At 48.0% G+C, this 17,155-nt stretch overlaps 1 protein-coding gene across 2 annotated transcripts in view; it reads left to right on the forward strand.

Annotated features, from left to right (window-relative positions):
- The window catches only part of ankrd12 (ankyrin repeat domain 12), a 42,605-nt gene extending 25,651 nt beyond the window's left edge, over positions 1-16,954 (forward strand). The window contains exons 4-13 of one of the 2 annotated variants that reach the window (XM_023965343.1): positions 1,592-1,663; positions 2,092-2,232; positions 5,400-5,603; positions 5,783-5,925; positions 7,147-7,294; positions 8,794-13,070; positions 13,199-13,297; positions 13,386-13,529; positions 13,644-13,739; positions 15,772-16,954. In XM_023965343.1, coding sequence (XP_023821111.1) covers positions 1,592-1,663; positions 2,092-2,232; positions 5,400-5,603; positions 5,783-5,925; positions 7,147-7,294; positions 8,794-13,070; positions 13,199-13,297; positions 13,386-13,529; positions 13,644-13,739; positions 15,772-15,957 — 5,510 coding nt within the window. In that variant the 3' untranslated portion in view covers positions 15,958-16,954. The remainder of the gene's footprint in view (positions 1-1,591; positions 1,664-2,091; positions 2,233-5,399; positions 5,604-5,782; positions 5,926-7,146; positions 7,295-8,793; positions 13,071-13,198; positions 13,298-13,385; positions 13,530-13,643; positions 13,740-15,771) is intronic. The other variant, XM_023965345.2, reaches the window with a different exon arrangement.
- Positions 16,955-17,155: the final 201 nt, after the last annotated feature.

The following is a 17,155-nucleotide window of genomic DNA, read 5'->3' on the forward strand; positions in this document are numbered from 1 at the left end:
GGTCATTGCCGGGTACCCGGCCCATGTCAACAGCCTTCGTCGGGTGCCCGCGCTGCTAGCGTAGGATTTCTACCAATCGGACGGTGGCAGTGGGGTGGGGGTCCCAGTCTGAAATCAGCCAATCATCAGAAGCTTTTAGGGACCCTGCAGACCCTCCACCAAGTCAATTATCAGGCTGTTTAAATGTAACATTTTCTTGGACCCTCGCCGGCCGCCGCGCGGCGTGTAAAAATGCGGCGGCCGCCTCCCGATTACAAACGCCACCGCGCGACCAGCTGCCGATTTTTCTGAAAAACTTGTATTTAGGTCTCCGCGTGGTGACATTTTGGGATATGTGACTGTAGTCTTAAATCTTCAGACGTTTTACACCACTGTAGATGTAAAACTGACCTGCATCGTCATCACCAATAAATGCAAACGGTGTAAAAATGTAACATCTGCAGATGGTTATCTCCCCTGTTTATTAACCATCAGTTACTTAGTGTGTCCGGTTCTTGAACCGAATGCATCACTCCCCTTTGGCCAGAAGGGGGCGAGATCGCAGCGCTGCCTAGAAATAAAACGTAGCTGGTAAAAGCACACCACCTGCTGGGAAACTAAACCTGCTCCTTCGGTCAACTAGCATCCTCACAATGCCAGAACAGGTTGCTGACTGATGAGTATTCAATCAATGGAACCAGCTCGTTGTGACGTACTCTCACCAGGCTTTGAAAACGTTGCGTTGAAAAAAAAACACGTTTTCTGCTGCTGAAGCTATGGTCACACATCTGCGGTTTTATCTCACAGCTCAGCATGTGGGTACAGATCAGGCTGAAGTAACTTTACATGACGGTTCAAGGTAAAAATTTAAATATTAGCAGATTTTTTGGGGTTCTTTGCAGCCCAATGAATATTTTTGCTACTGAGATTCCTTTATGTAGACCTTCACAAGTTGAAGAAAAGTTCAAAATCAATAATTACGTTCCTCGATGATCGATTTACTTCATTTCTAGAAATGTTCCTCCCTTTTCTGTGAAACTTCATTTAGGTGGGAGAAGCTTCCTGTTTTAGTTCCTGAACAGAAGCAAATTACAGCCGTCTTAATCCCAGTCTTTCATTAGTGTCATCTGCAGCCGGCATTTAGTTAGGAGTGCAACGGTCTGTGGACATCAGACAGAAGATAAACAGCCTGAATGACAATAAACGGAGCACGTGTTTAGATCCAGGAACAGGTCTGGTGCTTGATGTCGTCTGCGGGGCGATCATAGCTGTCATCGTTCCAGCAGCAGAAAGATGCTTGCTTTGGTGTAATTGATGTGTTCTAAACTAGCTTTCAGGGCGGCTTTACCTTCCAGCAGCCCGGGTCCTGCAGCTTTAGGAGGAAGCTGCATAACGGCTCCACAGACCAGCCCGGATTGGACGTCATCTCCCGTCTTGCCGTGACTCATTGTGTGTGGCGGCGAGGAGTGCGAGTGTGCTGCTGTGGCTGGCTGTTGTGGGGTATAATGTGCAACGAGGAGGGTGTGAGGGCGTGAGCGTTAATGCAGTGCTTTCCCACCCTTCTTCCGTCCCTCCTCTCCCCCCTTCCCATCCTCTCTGCTTTGCACTGTAGATGACTCAGACCCAGGCCATTCGAGTGAGACCTGGGGAGAGAGATTAGTGGCTCCCTGCAGGATATACGCAGGTAACTGCTGCAGCCCGATCCTCCGCCCCACGTCACCCACTCTGCGCCACCGCTCTGCTGCAAGCACACATGCACGTGCGCGTGGACTCACCTTCTGTGTCCCCGCCGCTCTGTCAGCTCCGCATGTCTGTGTTTAGTAAGAACTGACCGATCAGAGACCGAGGCTGGGGAGCCGGTGGAGTGCCGTCTGCACTTGGTTGGCTTAAGAGAATGCTGTCCTTTTTATTTTTCTCCTGCTGTCTCTCTTTTTTGTCCTCCTTTTTTCTTCTTTCTTTCTTTTCAACCTCATGCTTGTCATCTGTTTCTCTGCGTGGCCTACAGATACAAGAGGAGGAAGAAATAGTTTTTCCTTGGTGATGACGTTAGCTTTTGTCATACTTATTTTGAAAGTGACCTCTAAAATCTTTGACCTTTTGGTTGTTTTGCAGAGAAAGATGGACCAGATAAGAAGAAGGTGAAGAAGGAGGCTGGGAACAAGAGGTCCCAGGCATCCAACCTGTTGTTTGGCTATCCTCTGTCAGAACGCAAACAGATGGCGCTGCTGATGCAGATGACGGCCAACAGTCCAGGTTTGTGGACCTCCCTCTAACCTGAAGCGCGTCCTCCAACGTGTTCCTCATGAGTCATTCCTCCCAGAGCGTGACCTGGATATGTCAGACAGGGTTGTATAAAAGTTCCCTCAAACTCTGGCCTGGCACGTGTCGTGTTGCTTCGTGGTTATTTTACGTGGCGTTGTTGTCGCTGTTTTTTTCACGTCTGATGAGGCTTTTGCTTCGTCTGCTCAGCGCTGTGAGAGGAGCAGTAGTACTAAAAAACAGAGAAAATCGTCATTTGTAAAGGAGATGTTTGGCGCTCGCTCGCTGCTCCATAAACCGGTGAGGACTTTTTTTCTGCAGCTCTGCTGGACAAGGAGCTGGAATGTGAGAGACAGAAATGATACCTGAAGATGTAAAAAAATCACATTGTCCCATTCGGATCAACTTCTGATCGATTAGCAAAACGTTCCCAGTCGTCTTTTAATGATGATGATGCCGTTTTTAGCCCAAATCACAAAAACACTGTCGTTTTTTAGGACAAAGTTTCTGCAGATCGGCTGGAGCTCGTTAGAAATTCACCTCTGAGGTGTGGGCGACACTATGGGCACGGAGTAAGCCTGCCCTCGTTTCCCATCATCCCTTTCTTTACACTCCCTCCCGCTTGTAACACTCGACATTAAATGAGAGTAATTACAACAACAAAATCAGGGATCTCCTTCCTTCTTTACAGTATGTGCTTGCTTGTTTGTTTTTTTTCTATTTACACGAACAACTCCAACGTGACTAAATTATGTCTCTTTAGTTACTTTGTTACTGTTGAAATATACACAGATATATACAAAAACATCACCTTTGGTTCAAACCGCCCCCCAAATACAGCCAGTCTTTATATTATTTACTCTCAGTTCTTTAAGAGTTTCTTTGGCGTCTTTTGTTTCTTAGGACAAAGCCGTCTCAAATGTAACGCTTCGTCCACATTCCGATGGACAACGGCTTCTTACCGGCTCGTTGAGTCGGTTAACGTACGACTATCTGATCAAAGGGTAGACCTGATGCGCGGCAGGAAGTGCCGGTAAACACCCCAACGATGCGTCCAGAGAAACATCCGTTGTGCATTAATCCATCCCAACAATGGCGTCTGTTTGTTTCTCCCTCGCTTGGCTCCGTTTCCTCCCTTTTTGGGCCATCATTGGCCATAATCGGCCACCTGAGAGACCGGCAGAAAGGCCGCCATATTTGTAGTTCTTTTCACAATATACACTATTCTTTACAACATAAGGCTAGTCTACACACAAATACATAAAAATAACTATTATGATGTGCTCATATGGTGACAAAAAAATGAAACACTGGACCATTAATGATGCTTATGACTAATTTGGAATGCAATCACTGTCTTTTCCCAACAGTAAAATGTCAACCTTATTTATTATGTGGCAATGCGACACAATTGCTTACAGCCCCTCACAACCTAACATTAGCGGTACAACAAAAATGGCGAGCAATACCGGCGCCATCCAGATTCCAGCTCAGACGTGGAAAACAAAGACGTTGTCTGACAGTGGATGCATCAGAATGGAGCAGAGCAGGACGTTTGTGGGATGCTGTTGTAGGAACTATATCACACTTCCAAGCTTTTCAAACGTTTTCTTTTTTTTGCTTCTGATTTACAGTGATTTGAATTAAGAAATACTAACAAAATTTATATTAAGACCAATTATCTTTGTATGTGTCCTCCATGAGAAAAATGCCACAAGAACATGTTAAAAACACAATTATCATCTGAGTGGGTCTTTAAAGGGCCTATTTTATGCAATTCTTAAGCCTTTTATAGTAAACAATATCCATTTATATATTTGATCACCCTTGGTACACTAAAGAACACAATTTTTATTAAATACAAGTTATTTTTGCAGCTCATTTTCCTACAAGAAGTAAGACGACTCGATCTCTGAGGCCCCGCCTTTCACTCCTTGTGGATGCCGCCCATGTTATGACATCATCCTAGAGTCGGCCTCAGTAGTGTCTGCATTTCTCCCAAGAAAACAAACAACATCTGAATTTTTGTACAGATGGATGTCCACATTGTTTATATATAAGGAAAGAGTTTAGCTGATCACCGCTAGCTCCCCGGGGAAAGTGGGCGTGTGTGTTAGCCTGGGGACGGGGCTGGCAGTGCATACTCCTGGAAGGGGCTGTTCCTCACTTTGTGATGTCATAATTTGAGGACTTGCCTGTTTTGGTGGATGCTGCTCAAAAAACAGGTTTTTAGAGGAATACTCAGAAATGCACAAATGGATCAAAATTCCACTTTGGGGATGTTTTTAGTGAGAAATGAACTTTATAAAATACTTAAAAGCTCAAAACATTGATTTTGAATGAAATAGGCCCTTTGAATTTACTGTGGACCTTTTTAAATAAACACAGCTGGAAAATTAACTTGTTTTTCAGAGAAGGGATCTTGCAAGAGAGAGGGGAAATACGGTAGTGGAAAGAGCTAAAGCTCCGGTGTAAGAAGGCTCATTGTTGGAGCCATACATGTTGGCTTATTGTTCTAAACAAATCTTCAGATCGTGTAAGGAATTTCTTTAGAAATGACCACGTTCAAACTCGTTCCTCTGCTCTCTGAACACCGTTTCTCCTGTTCTAAAGAAGCGGTGGTTTCCTGGGATACGTCTCTAAAAACAACAACGGTGGCATTTAAATGCAGACTATTCTTTATGGTTTGAGTCTGCTTGAAGGGACGTCACTGTGCAACAGAAAGCTCCTCTAATGCTTCGGTAATGCATCCTTTGGTAGATAAAATAAACTTTAACGTTGGTTCTCCTTGTTTTACGACCATGTTCTTCTAAAAAGTGCTGTTTTGAAGCTAAATGGATGAAAATTTAGAGGAAACTTTGTTTTTTTTGTCATCAGAGGTCTTGACTTTGATTTCTACTTCAAAGAAGATCCATCTCCAGTTTCCACCTGTTTAGAGAAAAACTTTTAGTAGAGAACTTCAGAAAACAGAGACCGTGTTTCATGAAGACAGGGTTGTACTGCTCTCATTGAAGTGGAAGGTCTTAAAAATTAAGCCCAGATAAACAAATGCGATGGAGTCTTTCTGTATAGATTCCCAAAAATGTCTGAATAAAATTCTATAGCAGGTTTTTTGCCTCCTTCCTCACTTTAGATTCTGTCCTTTCTTTGTATTTTTCTAGACTCCACGCCCAGTCACCCCTCTCAAACCACCCCTGTGCAGAAGAAAGTTCCCAGCAGCGCCTCGTCTCGACAGAAGGACAAAGTCAACAAGAGGAACGAGCGCGGGGAGACTCCCCTTCACATGGCGGCCATCCGAGGAGACGCCAAGCAAGTGAAGGAGCTCATTAGCCTGGGAGCGGATGTCAACGTCAAAGACTTTGCAGGTACCGTGCCTCAGCGGATTATCATTTAACGCTTCTTACAGCTGCTGGTTCAACTGGGATACGAGGGGCTTTGTCCCCCCAGGGGCAGACGGGTTGGAAAAATAAAGAAAGGGACGGGAACAACGCGGAATAATGAAGTGTGGCTCCTGAAGGCTTTGTGTTCTCTCTGTCCTCGTTAGGTTGGACGCCTCTTCATGAAGCCTGTAATCTGGGCTACTACGACGTTGCCAAGGTTTTAATAGCAGCAGGTGCAGAGGTGAACACGCAGGGCCTGGATGACGACACGCCGCTCCACGACGCTTCCAGCAGCGGACACACAGATGTACGAGGGTTTGGCTTTAACTTCACAAGCTGCAGGTTTTTTACACATAACTTTTAAAGGTTTGAGTAGTCTTCCCTTGTTTATCGCAGGACTTACAATTCATAAATAACTTTTCAAAAAGGAAATCCAAAACTATTGGGGTTTTTTTACGATAATTCTAGAGGGTTTGAGGTTGTAAAACTCCTCTTTACACTTTTCTCAGACAGACACGAACATTTGAACTCTTTTTCTCTCTTTAAACTCAAAGTTAGAAAAATAAGTCCAGGATTAAAGGAGGAACACAGAAATCTGATCGCCGTTAAAGATTTATGTACATTTGAGAAGTTGAACACATTCTGTAGAGGAGACACGGCAGAGGAGAAAGATGCCAATCAGGACGCAGAACACAGTGCGCTGTCAAAAAAAAAAGTATGCAAAACTACACCTGAAAAAACCCCCACAGGTGAGCGGTGACATGGCGAGGGGACCCCGTACACGCCAAAGAGACACGTAGGCATGAAAAAATGTTGCTGTTCATCAATCAGATGATTGATCATTGTATGAGAGTCAAACCTGCTTCAGTCCTGTGAACATCAGAGTCTTAGGCCGAATCCGAGTTTCATTCCCGACCCCTACGGCTTCTCTCTACCCCTACATTTATCCCTCCAAGGGAAGAGAGATGGAAAAATAGTGTCTCCAAATCTGGACGTTACTACCACTGGATCTCGTCACGAACAGCCGCCAGTCATCTATGTTAGTGCGTAGCTGCCAGCGCTCAGAAAATGCATAACGGTGTTGGTTTTACAACTTTAAAAGGTCAAGCAAAAGCACAAAGTCAATACCTGCATTTAAATGTAAACTTCTGTGCTTCAAAGCACACCCACAGGAAGAAATGAGTTTGTCTTCTGTGCCACAAGCGCGACAGAGGGATATCCAGCCCTAAGTTGCTACGTCTACGCCTCAAAAATAACAAGTTTGGACACCACTACAGCTCCAAATGCCCCTACAGTCGGGGCAATAGGGAGGAGCCAGAGGCTCAGGGAAGCAATTGAGATTCAGCCCAAGTTGTTATAATATTTCCTAAAATAAAACAAATCTTAGTCAGCCTAATCCTACATCAGTTTGAAGTGCCTGAATGTATTAAGATTTTGGTAGAATTTTTGTTTGGAATGTTGGTGTTTTAGATAGATTTTAGCCTCTTTTTTCCCCCTCTAAGTCTCATTTCTGCGCTCGTTTTTGCAGATCGTGAAGCTTCTGCTCCGTCACGGCGGCAACGCCTTCCAGGCGAACAAGCGCGGCGAGCGGCCGGTGGATGTCGCCGACTCTCCGGAGCTGGAGCAGCTGTTAAAGGGAGAGGCCTCAGTGTCCGACCAGGATGACAGCTCGTCAGGTACGCTGGAGGGTTGTTGCTTTGGTTTTTACACACACACACACCTACACACATACACACACGTACAAAACTATTGATATCTCTCTGTCAATGAAAGACAAGATTACTAAAAAAATGAAACCGGTTCCAATGAAAATTTGGCCTGTTTAGATGCAGACCAAACAATAGACCGTTATCTGGTCTGATTTCACCTGTAGATGAGATGATCCATTGTCCGCAGCTATCCGCTCACGAGATATCGGATTAACACGCAGATTTCTCCCTGAAAGGTACAATACTTCACCTTTTATTCCGTCTTTTGTAGTTTTGCGCCTATATATGTGTAAACAAAGACACAGAAGACAGGAAATGGCGCGTTTAGGCGTCCAAACGGCGAACAGCAGCAACACGTTTCTGTTACAAACCGTTTTCAGGAAAGCAGAACTAAAGTTACGTCCGTCTGAGCTTCAAAGTGTGCAGAGAGCAGACGGCGGGGGTATCAGGAAGTCATCAGTGCCTGAGCGCCTTAGTTTATGTAAAGGTTAATGATCTTTGAAGTGTGCACAATCAGATCTGATCGTGCACACTTATCCCGCTTATACCATGGTCACTTACAAAAGAAAATGCATTCAACCAGTTTTTGGTACTTTATTCTTGTTATTTTTTCGGTTTGGGTCGTTTTCCCCCCACAAAAAGTGGACTTTTTGTTGCGTGGAGCAGCGCGTTGTCACGGTAACGTGCTGAGCCTGCACTGATCTCATCTGCAGCGGCAAAGAAAGCGATATCTATGCTGATGATCACGATGTGTTAAATAAAGCATCAGTTCAGAGAGAAAGTTCTTCTCTTGCCGCTTGTTTTTGTCCAGATGATGAAGATGAAGGTTGTTTTAAAGAAGCCAGAGCAGTGATACAGAAGATTTAGGTTAGGTGACCGGAAATACTTTTTTTAGGCGTGCATTTTATTTGCACACCCAGCAGCCAATCAGAATCGAGCACTCACTCAGACCATGGTATAAACTCCTGTCATCCTCCTCCTCCTTCATTGTGGTCGGTTTTGTTCTTGCAGCTGCATCATGGAAGCAAACCCCTCTGAATATCATCAACATCCTTTCTGCTTTCTCTGCCTCTCTACATGTGGACCAAACGGCACACGTGATGTCTGCCGTTAAACACACACCTGTGATGTTGGCGGACACGCCCCCGTTTAGCGTGTCCTTATGCTCATGTTTATCTTTTCTACAGGAGCCATGATTTCTGTTTTATTGGTCTATTCCGATTCAATTGAACAACTCAAAAGAAGCATCTGATTTTTTTTGTCATTTTCTGTTTTTCAAAGAGTTTTTTTTGTGTTATTGTGACCTTTGTGTCTTTCATTAACAGAGAGGAGACAATCATTGAAGTACACAAAAGTTTTCCATTTTGAATCCGCTGGAAGTCACACAAATGTGTTTCTTTACTTTATGACATTGTTCCATTCTGCTTTGGTTTCTTTTCCTAACATACTTTTATTTTTCTCTAAAGAATCGGAAGACCTTCCGTCTGTCAATCCGTCCAGCGTGGATGACAACATGGAGGACACCGACACAGAGAAGGACTCGGACGGCAAACCGGCAACAAAGGCGTCGTCGTCCATGCCGGGACTGGACGAGTACGAGTTCAAGGACGAGGACGAGGAGGAGGACCTGAGCAAAGCCCTGAACGACAGACACATCCTGAGGAGGGAGCTGCGGCAGCGGGAGAAGGAGGACAAAGACAGGAACCATGTGGCGGGGAAGCACAGCAGCAAAGCGGAGTCTTCCTCAAAGTCTAAAAAGCAAAAGACGCGCGTCCACTGCAGCTCTGACACCTCCAGCGATGAAATGGAAAGCCTGCCTGAAAAGAGGAACTCTCCCACCTGTTCGCACAGCTCCGAGGGCCACAAGCCGGATACGAGATCCAAAAAGGACCACGCAGAGCAGAAAGACAAGAGCAAAGTCAAGAGGAAGAGCAAAAGCCAGATCAAAAACAAGGAGAACCAGGAGGATGGCAAAGAAAACAGTAAAACTTTAGCCCTGTGTCTTTCAACTGTGTGTGAGAGCAGCGAGAAAGGTCGAGAAGAGGACTCCTTCAAGATGTCGTTCAGCCCAAAGGATGACTCCTCCGTCCACCTTTTCCACCTGTCGTCCATCAAATCTCCCAATCTGAACCACAGCCTGGTGGATAAACAAACCCCACTCAAACAGGAGAACACTAAGACCAGCGTTTCCCTCAGCGACGGCCCCTGTCCGGTGGACGCCGTCAAGTACAACCACTACGCAGACGCAGAGTACTGCACCGAAGGCTCCAGCACCAAGGGCTGCAAGCACAAGGAGAAGAGCAAGCACCAGCAGAGAGACTGCAGCGGGGACGGAGACGACGCCAGCCCCTGCAAAGACAACAGCGTGGACGCCAGCGAGGGCGCCCTACGGAAGACGGACGTGGACGGCAAAGTGGTGAAAAAGCATAAACTGAAACACAAGGAGAAGGACAGACACCGGAGGGAGTATGAGGCCGAGCGCAGCCGCCACCGGCAGAAGGAGGCCAGGAAAGACGGCCACAGGAATTTGGAGTTCGACAGAGAGTTCTGGAAGGAAAACTTTTTCAAAAGTGATGAGACGGATGAACCTCCGGGAGCGAAAAGGGAAGCAGAAGACAACGGCGCGCTCCACAAGGCGCTGGAATCCTCTCCTGTCAAAGAGGAGAAAATCGTGAAGGAGAAGCATTCCAACAGCAAGGAGAAGAGGATAAAAGAGGAGCGAGAGAAAGACAAGACCGTGAAGAAAGAGCGGAAAGAGGAGAAGGCGAAGGATTCCAAACCCAGCGAGCACGACGAACGACCCGAGATCCCCGGCTCAGGCCGGGAAGACTCGCTGCAGGGCGGCGTGAAAGAGGAGCCGGAGGAGAAGCCCGTCAGCGGAGTCGCGCCTGATCAAGAGCAGCTGGAGCCTTCAGAGAGAGCCGCACGCGAGAGAGCAGACAGGAAACTCCCGGGAAAGGAGAAGGATTCCGAGAAAATGGAGAGGAGGCATCCTGACAAAGAAAAAAAGGTTAAAACGGAACATTCTGACAGAACTGAAAACCAGAACTCTGTGGAGCGTTGGAAGGAAAAGGAAAGAACGGGAGGCATTGCTTCCCTCTCGCCTGCAGACAAAAGCTACAGAGAAAATGAAAAACCCAAATCCTTCTCCACAACAAAAAAGCACGAAGATGGCAGGAAAAGTAAAGACAAGGCGGACAAACGCTCCGACCGGGAGCGGCTGGACAGAGACTACAGTGCAGGAGAGCACAAGGAGAAAGATCGTGCCAACAACGAAAAGAGAGGGAAACCTCTGGAGAAAACCTCTGATCAAAGCAAATCCGATCGATCCAAAGAAAAGGACTGTGACAGGAAGAGGAGAGAGAAGCCCAAAGATGCAGCTCTGTCCTCAAGCTCCAACCTAAAGACAGTCCTAGATGAGAAGAGAGGCTTTCTGTCCGAGGGCACCAAGGTCTTGTTGGGTAAATCCAAGGAGGAGGTTGTGAGAACGCCAGAGAAGGATCGTGACAGACGAGACCGGGACAGAGACCCGGACCGCCATAAGGACAAAGATCGGCACAAGGACCGCCTCCAGCAGGCAAAGGTTAGCAAGCTCAAACCCGGCGAGGTGGAGGCCGATAAAAGCAAACCCAAAACCTCTCCAGCGGCGCGAGACGCCAAGCCAAAGGAGAAGCGGCTGGTCAACGACGACCTGATGCAGACCAGCTTTGAGCGCATGCTCAGCATGAAGGATCAAGAAATCGAGCTGTGGCACCGGAAGCATCTGGAGAAAATCAAACAGAAGGAGCGGGAACGGCTCAAGCAGCGGCCTCTGGCAGACGCCGGGCGATCCAAACCCAAAGAGCGAGCAAAGCCAGAACCGTCCCTGAGCAAAGAGCTGATGCGCTCTAAAAGCTCGGAAGCTTCCGATGCTTCCTGCAGAGACAAGCCTCTGAAAGACATCACCGGCGCCAGAACTGTTTCTCTGGATGGACGCTGCCTCGCCCCAATCAACGCCAAGGTCATGACGGCCGTGGAGAACTGTCTGAGCAGGTCGCCGCGGCCAGAGAGCGAACGTGCCGGCCTCATGTCCAGATCCGTGTCTTTGGTGTCCGTGGCCAGCTCTGAGGATTCCTGCCAGGCCGCCACCTTAACGCCCAGAAACGCCGAGTACGACTCCGACATGATCCTGGAAACCTCCGACTCCCAGCCGGCCTTCCTCCAGTCTTCCCTCGTCATTCAAGCCGCCAGGTCGCCTTCTGTCCAAGACAGAGATTGCAACAGTCTTCCAGAAGCTCTGCAGAGTAACCGCACTCTGCCGCCGGGCAAACACGAATCTCCCTTCCTCAGGGCCGTTCTGGATGAGGATGCCGACGCGGCGGCTGAAGGCAAAGGGGTGGACCATCCTTCCAAATGCCTTACTCCAATCACCGAGGAGGAGCTGAGAACAAAGGACAGCCCGGAGCCAGACGAGAGCCTGCAGCACTCCGACTCAGTCGCTGACCTCCTCACAGAGAAGGAAGGGAGCACGGAGAGGAGTTTACCCGCTCCGCACTCAGACGCAGAGCTTCCAGGTAAAGGCCAGACTCTTCCGCTGTCCAGCGAGCCTCATCCAGGTGCGGCGGAGCAGACGCCTCCGCCCGAACCCGCTGTTGTGAGGGACATGCCGTGTCTGACAGAGAACTCTCAAGGAGAAGGTCCCGGAGAGTCCGATCAGCCGTCCTCGTCCAGCGCTTCTCCAGCTGCGGAGCCCTCAGCACTCACCAAAGCCTTCCAGCAGAAAGAACCACCAACACCTGCGGGTGGCGAGAGCCGAGCGCCGGCCGATTTGGAGAGCACACAGATCCCCGATCACAGAGACGAGCCGGAGGAGAACCCTGACCTCCCAGAGCCAGAGGAGAAGGCGGAGAGCGTCCCACCAGAGCAAACGGAAGGAGCAGGAAGTTCCATGGTGTCATCGGCTGCAGACGAGGCCTCAGCTGGTCTTTCCTCGTGTTCTCAAGAGGACTCGCTTGTAAATAATCAAGACTGTAAGAAATCTAGAACTTCCTGTGAGGGCGCAGAGCCGTGTCCCGAGACGGAGGAGGAGGTGGCTCCCGAAAGTTTGGATGTCACGGCTGAAGAAGTGACCCCCACCCCCCAGAGTTCAGAGAGCAGCTCTACCCCCCTCCCCGCAGAGACACCGCCAGCTGACGGCAGCACGAGCGGCGAAGGCCCGTCCGAGTCCACAGCCGAGCTCCTCCCCGAGCCGATGGAGGTGGCGCCCGCCGACGAGAAAGCCGAGTCGGCCGCGGAGGAGCAGAGTCCGAGCACCGCCCAGCCAGCGGCTCAGAGCGACAGCAGCGCCTCGGGGGGCTCCTCGCCGCGGTCTGTGGACCACGAGACCGATTCCTCGGGAGCCAAGGTCAAAGTTCGCCCGGCCGAAGAAGACGCGGACCTCCACGTGCCTCATCCACGCAAGAGGAAGATGCCCAAGCTGTCGCCTCCCCAGGTGTGGTCCACCTCCCAGCAGGAGAAGGAGAAGGGGCAGCAGTCTCTGGCGGCCATCGTGGACTCTGTGAAGCTGGAGGAGATCGAGCCGTACCAGACGGAGAGGGCCAACCCGTATTACGAGTTCCTGCACATTCGCAAGAAGATCGAGGAGAAGCGCAAAGTGCTGTGCAGCGTCACTCCGCAGCCGCCGCAGTATTACGACGAGTACGTCACTTTCAACGGATCCTACCTCCTGGATGGGAACCCGCTCAGCAAGCTGTGCATACCCATGGTGAGTCCCGCTCCGTGTGGTTGGTCCGCTCATGCTTCGCTTTCTAACATCAGGCAGCCGACGCCGTCCTGTTCAGCTTCAGCCACATCGGTGCTGAGGCCGATTCAAACCTGTGCTTTTGTTTGCAGATAACGCCGCCGCCATCGTTACCCGAGCCGCTGAAAGAGCTCTTCAAGCAGCAGGAGGTGGTCCGCATGAAGCTCCGCCTGCAGCACAGCATCGAGCGGGTGAGCAGCTGCGCCCTGTCGCCGCGGCGCTCCATGACGGCGCCTCAAACTGTACACATGTTCACACAACTCTTGTGTCTCCACGCAGGAAAAACTGATCGTTTCCAACGAGCAGGAAGTCCTGCGCGTCCATTTCCGGGCAGCCAGAACACTAGCCAATCAGACGCTGCCTTTCAGTGCCTGCACCGTCCTGCTGGACGCAGAAGTCTACAACATGCCGCAAGACGTCCAGGTCAGTGACCTTTAGGCCTCTCTCAAAGCCGTCAGAAATGTAGCTGTTGAGTGATTGAAAAGCAGCCCCCAGTCCCCCCCACTGCCGTCTTCACGAACTTCCTGTCTGTTCCAGAACGAAGACGGGAAAACGTCGGTCAGAGACAGATTCAACGCCCGGCAGTTCATGTCCTGGTTACAAGACGTGGATGACAAGTTTGACAAACTGAAGGTGAGAGTCCAAGCTCCGCCCTCCTGGTCAAATGAAGAACTTTTGACTCCTTTAGCAGCAGCTGACAAACATCAAAGGTTTTCCATCACAGCCACACCGTGTCTGTGGCGTTTAAACCACCGACCTTCGTCTCCTGCAGCTTCATCCTCTTTCCTGCACTCGTATCTTCTAAGCAGGAACGTCCCGATCTGGTTCTTTTGATTCTTACCGAGTCCTGATCCGACACTTTAGTAAAACGTCTTTTTAAATGAACAAATTTCATCGACAGATTCAGATGAGCCTCTTTTTTTCTTTTTATTTGATCATTTAACACTTTAACAGTTGACGTCTGTGAAGTAGCTTCAACAATTCAGTAAAAATAGTTACTATTAACTAGTAATTGACGAAGGGTGCATCATCATTTTTTAACGCATGCCATGGAAGCCTGAAGCGTCCGATGTGGAGGACTGTTGCTTCCGTGAAGTGCGTTTAAAAACTGATGATGCATACTTTAACGGCCATTAACCCGCTTATGCCATGGTCACTTAAAAAAGAAATGAATAGTAACCAGTGTTTAGTCCTTAATTCTTGTATTTTTCCCAATTTGGAAACAAAAAGCGGACTATTCATTACGTGGTGCAGCACCGCACCCAGTCAAGATTCGTCAATATAAAGCGATTTTTATTTTTATTTTTTATTATCATCAGTTCAGAGAGGAAGTTCTCCTCTAACCGCTTGTTTTTGTCCAGATAACGAAGATGAAGGTTGTTTTAAAGAAGCCGGCGCAGTGATACAGAAGATTTGAGATGGGTCACCAGAACTTCTTTTTGGGGTTTGCGGTTATCACTGTGCATTGGCACTTTTTAATGCACACCCAGCAGCCAATCAGAATAGAGTCCCGGACCGTGGTATAACTGGTAATAATTAGTCACGTGAGAAAGTTTTAGGAACTATTGAACATTTTTGTTCAGATGTCTTTTATAGTTCCATTAAAAATTCTTATAAATTAATAACTTTGTTTCCAAATCATTGTTGCAGCATAAATATAATGCATTTCATGACTAGAGCACATCAATGGAGCCATTTATTAGTTTGACCTTTTGTGAAATGCCGTTGTTTGGGTCGAGACGAGACGCTTGCTGTCAGTTTAGTGAAGCCCCACTCCATCGTTTCTTTTGTTAAATCCTTCCCAGGCGTCTTTTAGTTATGATTGTGGAGTTTTTAGCCAAAATCAAAAATCGTTTGTTGTCTTTTAAGACAAATTTTATGTCCAGCAGCTCCTTAGAAATGCAGTTCTGGTTTTTGGCGGGAGTGTTGGCTCGGAGCAACCCCGCCCCCTTCCCTCTGATAGCCCCAAGCTAGCATGAGTGGGGCAGAAACGATGGCTAACGATGCTGGATCAATCCAGCCGGACAGTTTGGAGCCAGAGGCCGCTCGGACCCACACGTGACCGGGCCGAGATACGCGCAGGGGGGCGGGGCAGACACTTTGGCACGCCCCCTTTCAGGAGCTTTGTCACGTCGCTTTTCCGAGGATTCAGTTTTCTGATCCAATGTGAATGAAAACTGAGTAGCGCTGTTGTAATCATACGTTACAAGAACATGTTCAAAACACAAATAAGAAGATTTTCAGAATTTTAGTTCTGGGCTAAAACTCTGATTCTGTGGATATTTTGCTAACTTTGGGGAAAATGTTATTGCGTTTTACGACACTAAAATGACGTGATCCTATCGTGATCCGCAGACTTCTAGTGGAGAATTTGTCTGGAAGATAAAGCCCTGATCATAAGAATGAGACTGAAACAAATATCCAATCCCTGATGGGTCTGACACCATCTGATTGAGTCTGAACGTACGCAGTCGCGATCATGTGGCCGGATCGGGACATGTGGTAAGCCGCTGTCAGTCGTCTTGATGGAGCGCGAGGATACAGGAGCCCGAGTTTCTTCAGACTGATGGGGGGAAAAAAGCAAAGAAAAGTCTGAATTCTCCTTTGATGATTGTCTGTTCTGTATCTGCCGTCCAGACACGAGGCTTTGTTTTTCCTCCCGCAGACGTGTCTCCTCATGAGGCAGCAGCACGAGGCGGCGGCTCTGAACGCCGTGCAGCGTTTGGAGTGGCAGCTGAAACTGCAGGAGCTGGACCCGGCCACCTACAAGTCCACCAGCATCTTCGAGATCCCAGAGTTCTACATTCCACTGGTGGAGGTCAACGATGACTTTGACCTCACCCCGATATGAGCAGGAAGACGCCGCGACTCCCTGACCCGAGCTGCAGCCTGCGCCTCGCGTTAACCAGGAAGAAGGAAAGTGAAGCACTTAAGGTGTGGCGCCAACGCAAAGCAGCACTTAGACACATCTGTACCGCAGAACTCTTCCGGTCCAACGAACCATGACGGAGGACAAGAGAAGGTGTGGCGCCACGCCGCTCCCGGAGCGGACGCCAAAAGCCGTCCCGGGTGGAGCACCCGCCGCCGCCGCCGCTGCGGTTCATCAAGCAGGGTCACACAGCTGAAAGATTTCAAATGTTTTCAAAGTGTTCATACGTTGTGTACAGACTCTGCTTTAATTTTTTGTAACTTATTTTATACATAAAACTGTGCATTTGTAAATAACCATGTAATTATTGTTTTAAACTTGTAAAAAAAACCTAAAGTAATAGATATTTTGATTGTAAACTCGTTCTGTCTGATGTTTTAATGGACCAAAGTTGTTTTTTCTATCAAGTGTCCTCTTCGTTGGTGATGTTCTCGCTGTTGTTGGCATGTGTTGTTCTTTTCTTTCAACCGTTCCTTCCTCATCTGGAGCTCCACGCCACAGCTGGTAAACGTTTTTGACTCTGGCAATTAAATGCTGTGCATGCATTGCAATGTCTGTACTTTTTCCCTAAACAAGCTGTACTGTGGTTACTTATTTGTGAAGTTTACTAAAGTGTTCCAGCTTTTCTCTTTGAGTTCCTCCTTTTGTTTTCCTTTCAGACATGGTGTTCTGTCTCTTCTGCGGCCTCCTGTGTTGTCCATCGTGTCTTGCACACATTCAAGTCTGTTGTGGCTTCTGAGGAAAAAAAAGACAAATACTTTTACAGTTTAAATGTGAAATCACAACAAATCCTATTTTTTCAACATAATGCCTTTTGAACGATAGTTCTAAAAAATGTCTATTTTAATATTTACTTGTTACATTACTTGTATATATTTGTAATATATAATTGAATAAATTTTATTTGTTGTGAAATTCATGTCTGTGTTGCCTTCTGGTCCTTTTGCGCGGTGCAGAATTGTAATCGGCCACCAGAGGGCGCTGCAGGAAGTTAGAAATGGACTGCAGGAGTTTGTTTAGGAGAAACTTTGAAGGTGAAACTTGAAGAGGAAAAGCTCCTAACGTTCTGGCAGCCAACGGGGAACATTTGGGAGGGTGTAATTACCATGGTGAGGGTTGG

Source organism: Oryzias latipes, chromosome 17 (assembly GCF_053564925.1).
Source record: "Oryzias latipes strain Hd-rR chromosome 17, Olatipes_Hd-rR_3.1".
NCBI classification, from domain to species: domain Eukaryota; kingdom Metazoa; phylum Chordata; class Actinopteri; order Beloniformes; family Adrianichthyidae; genus Oryzias; species Oryzias latipes.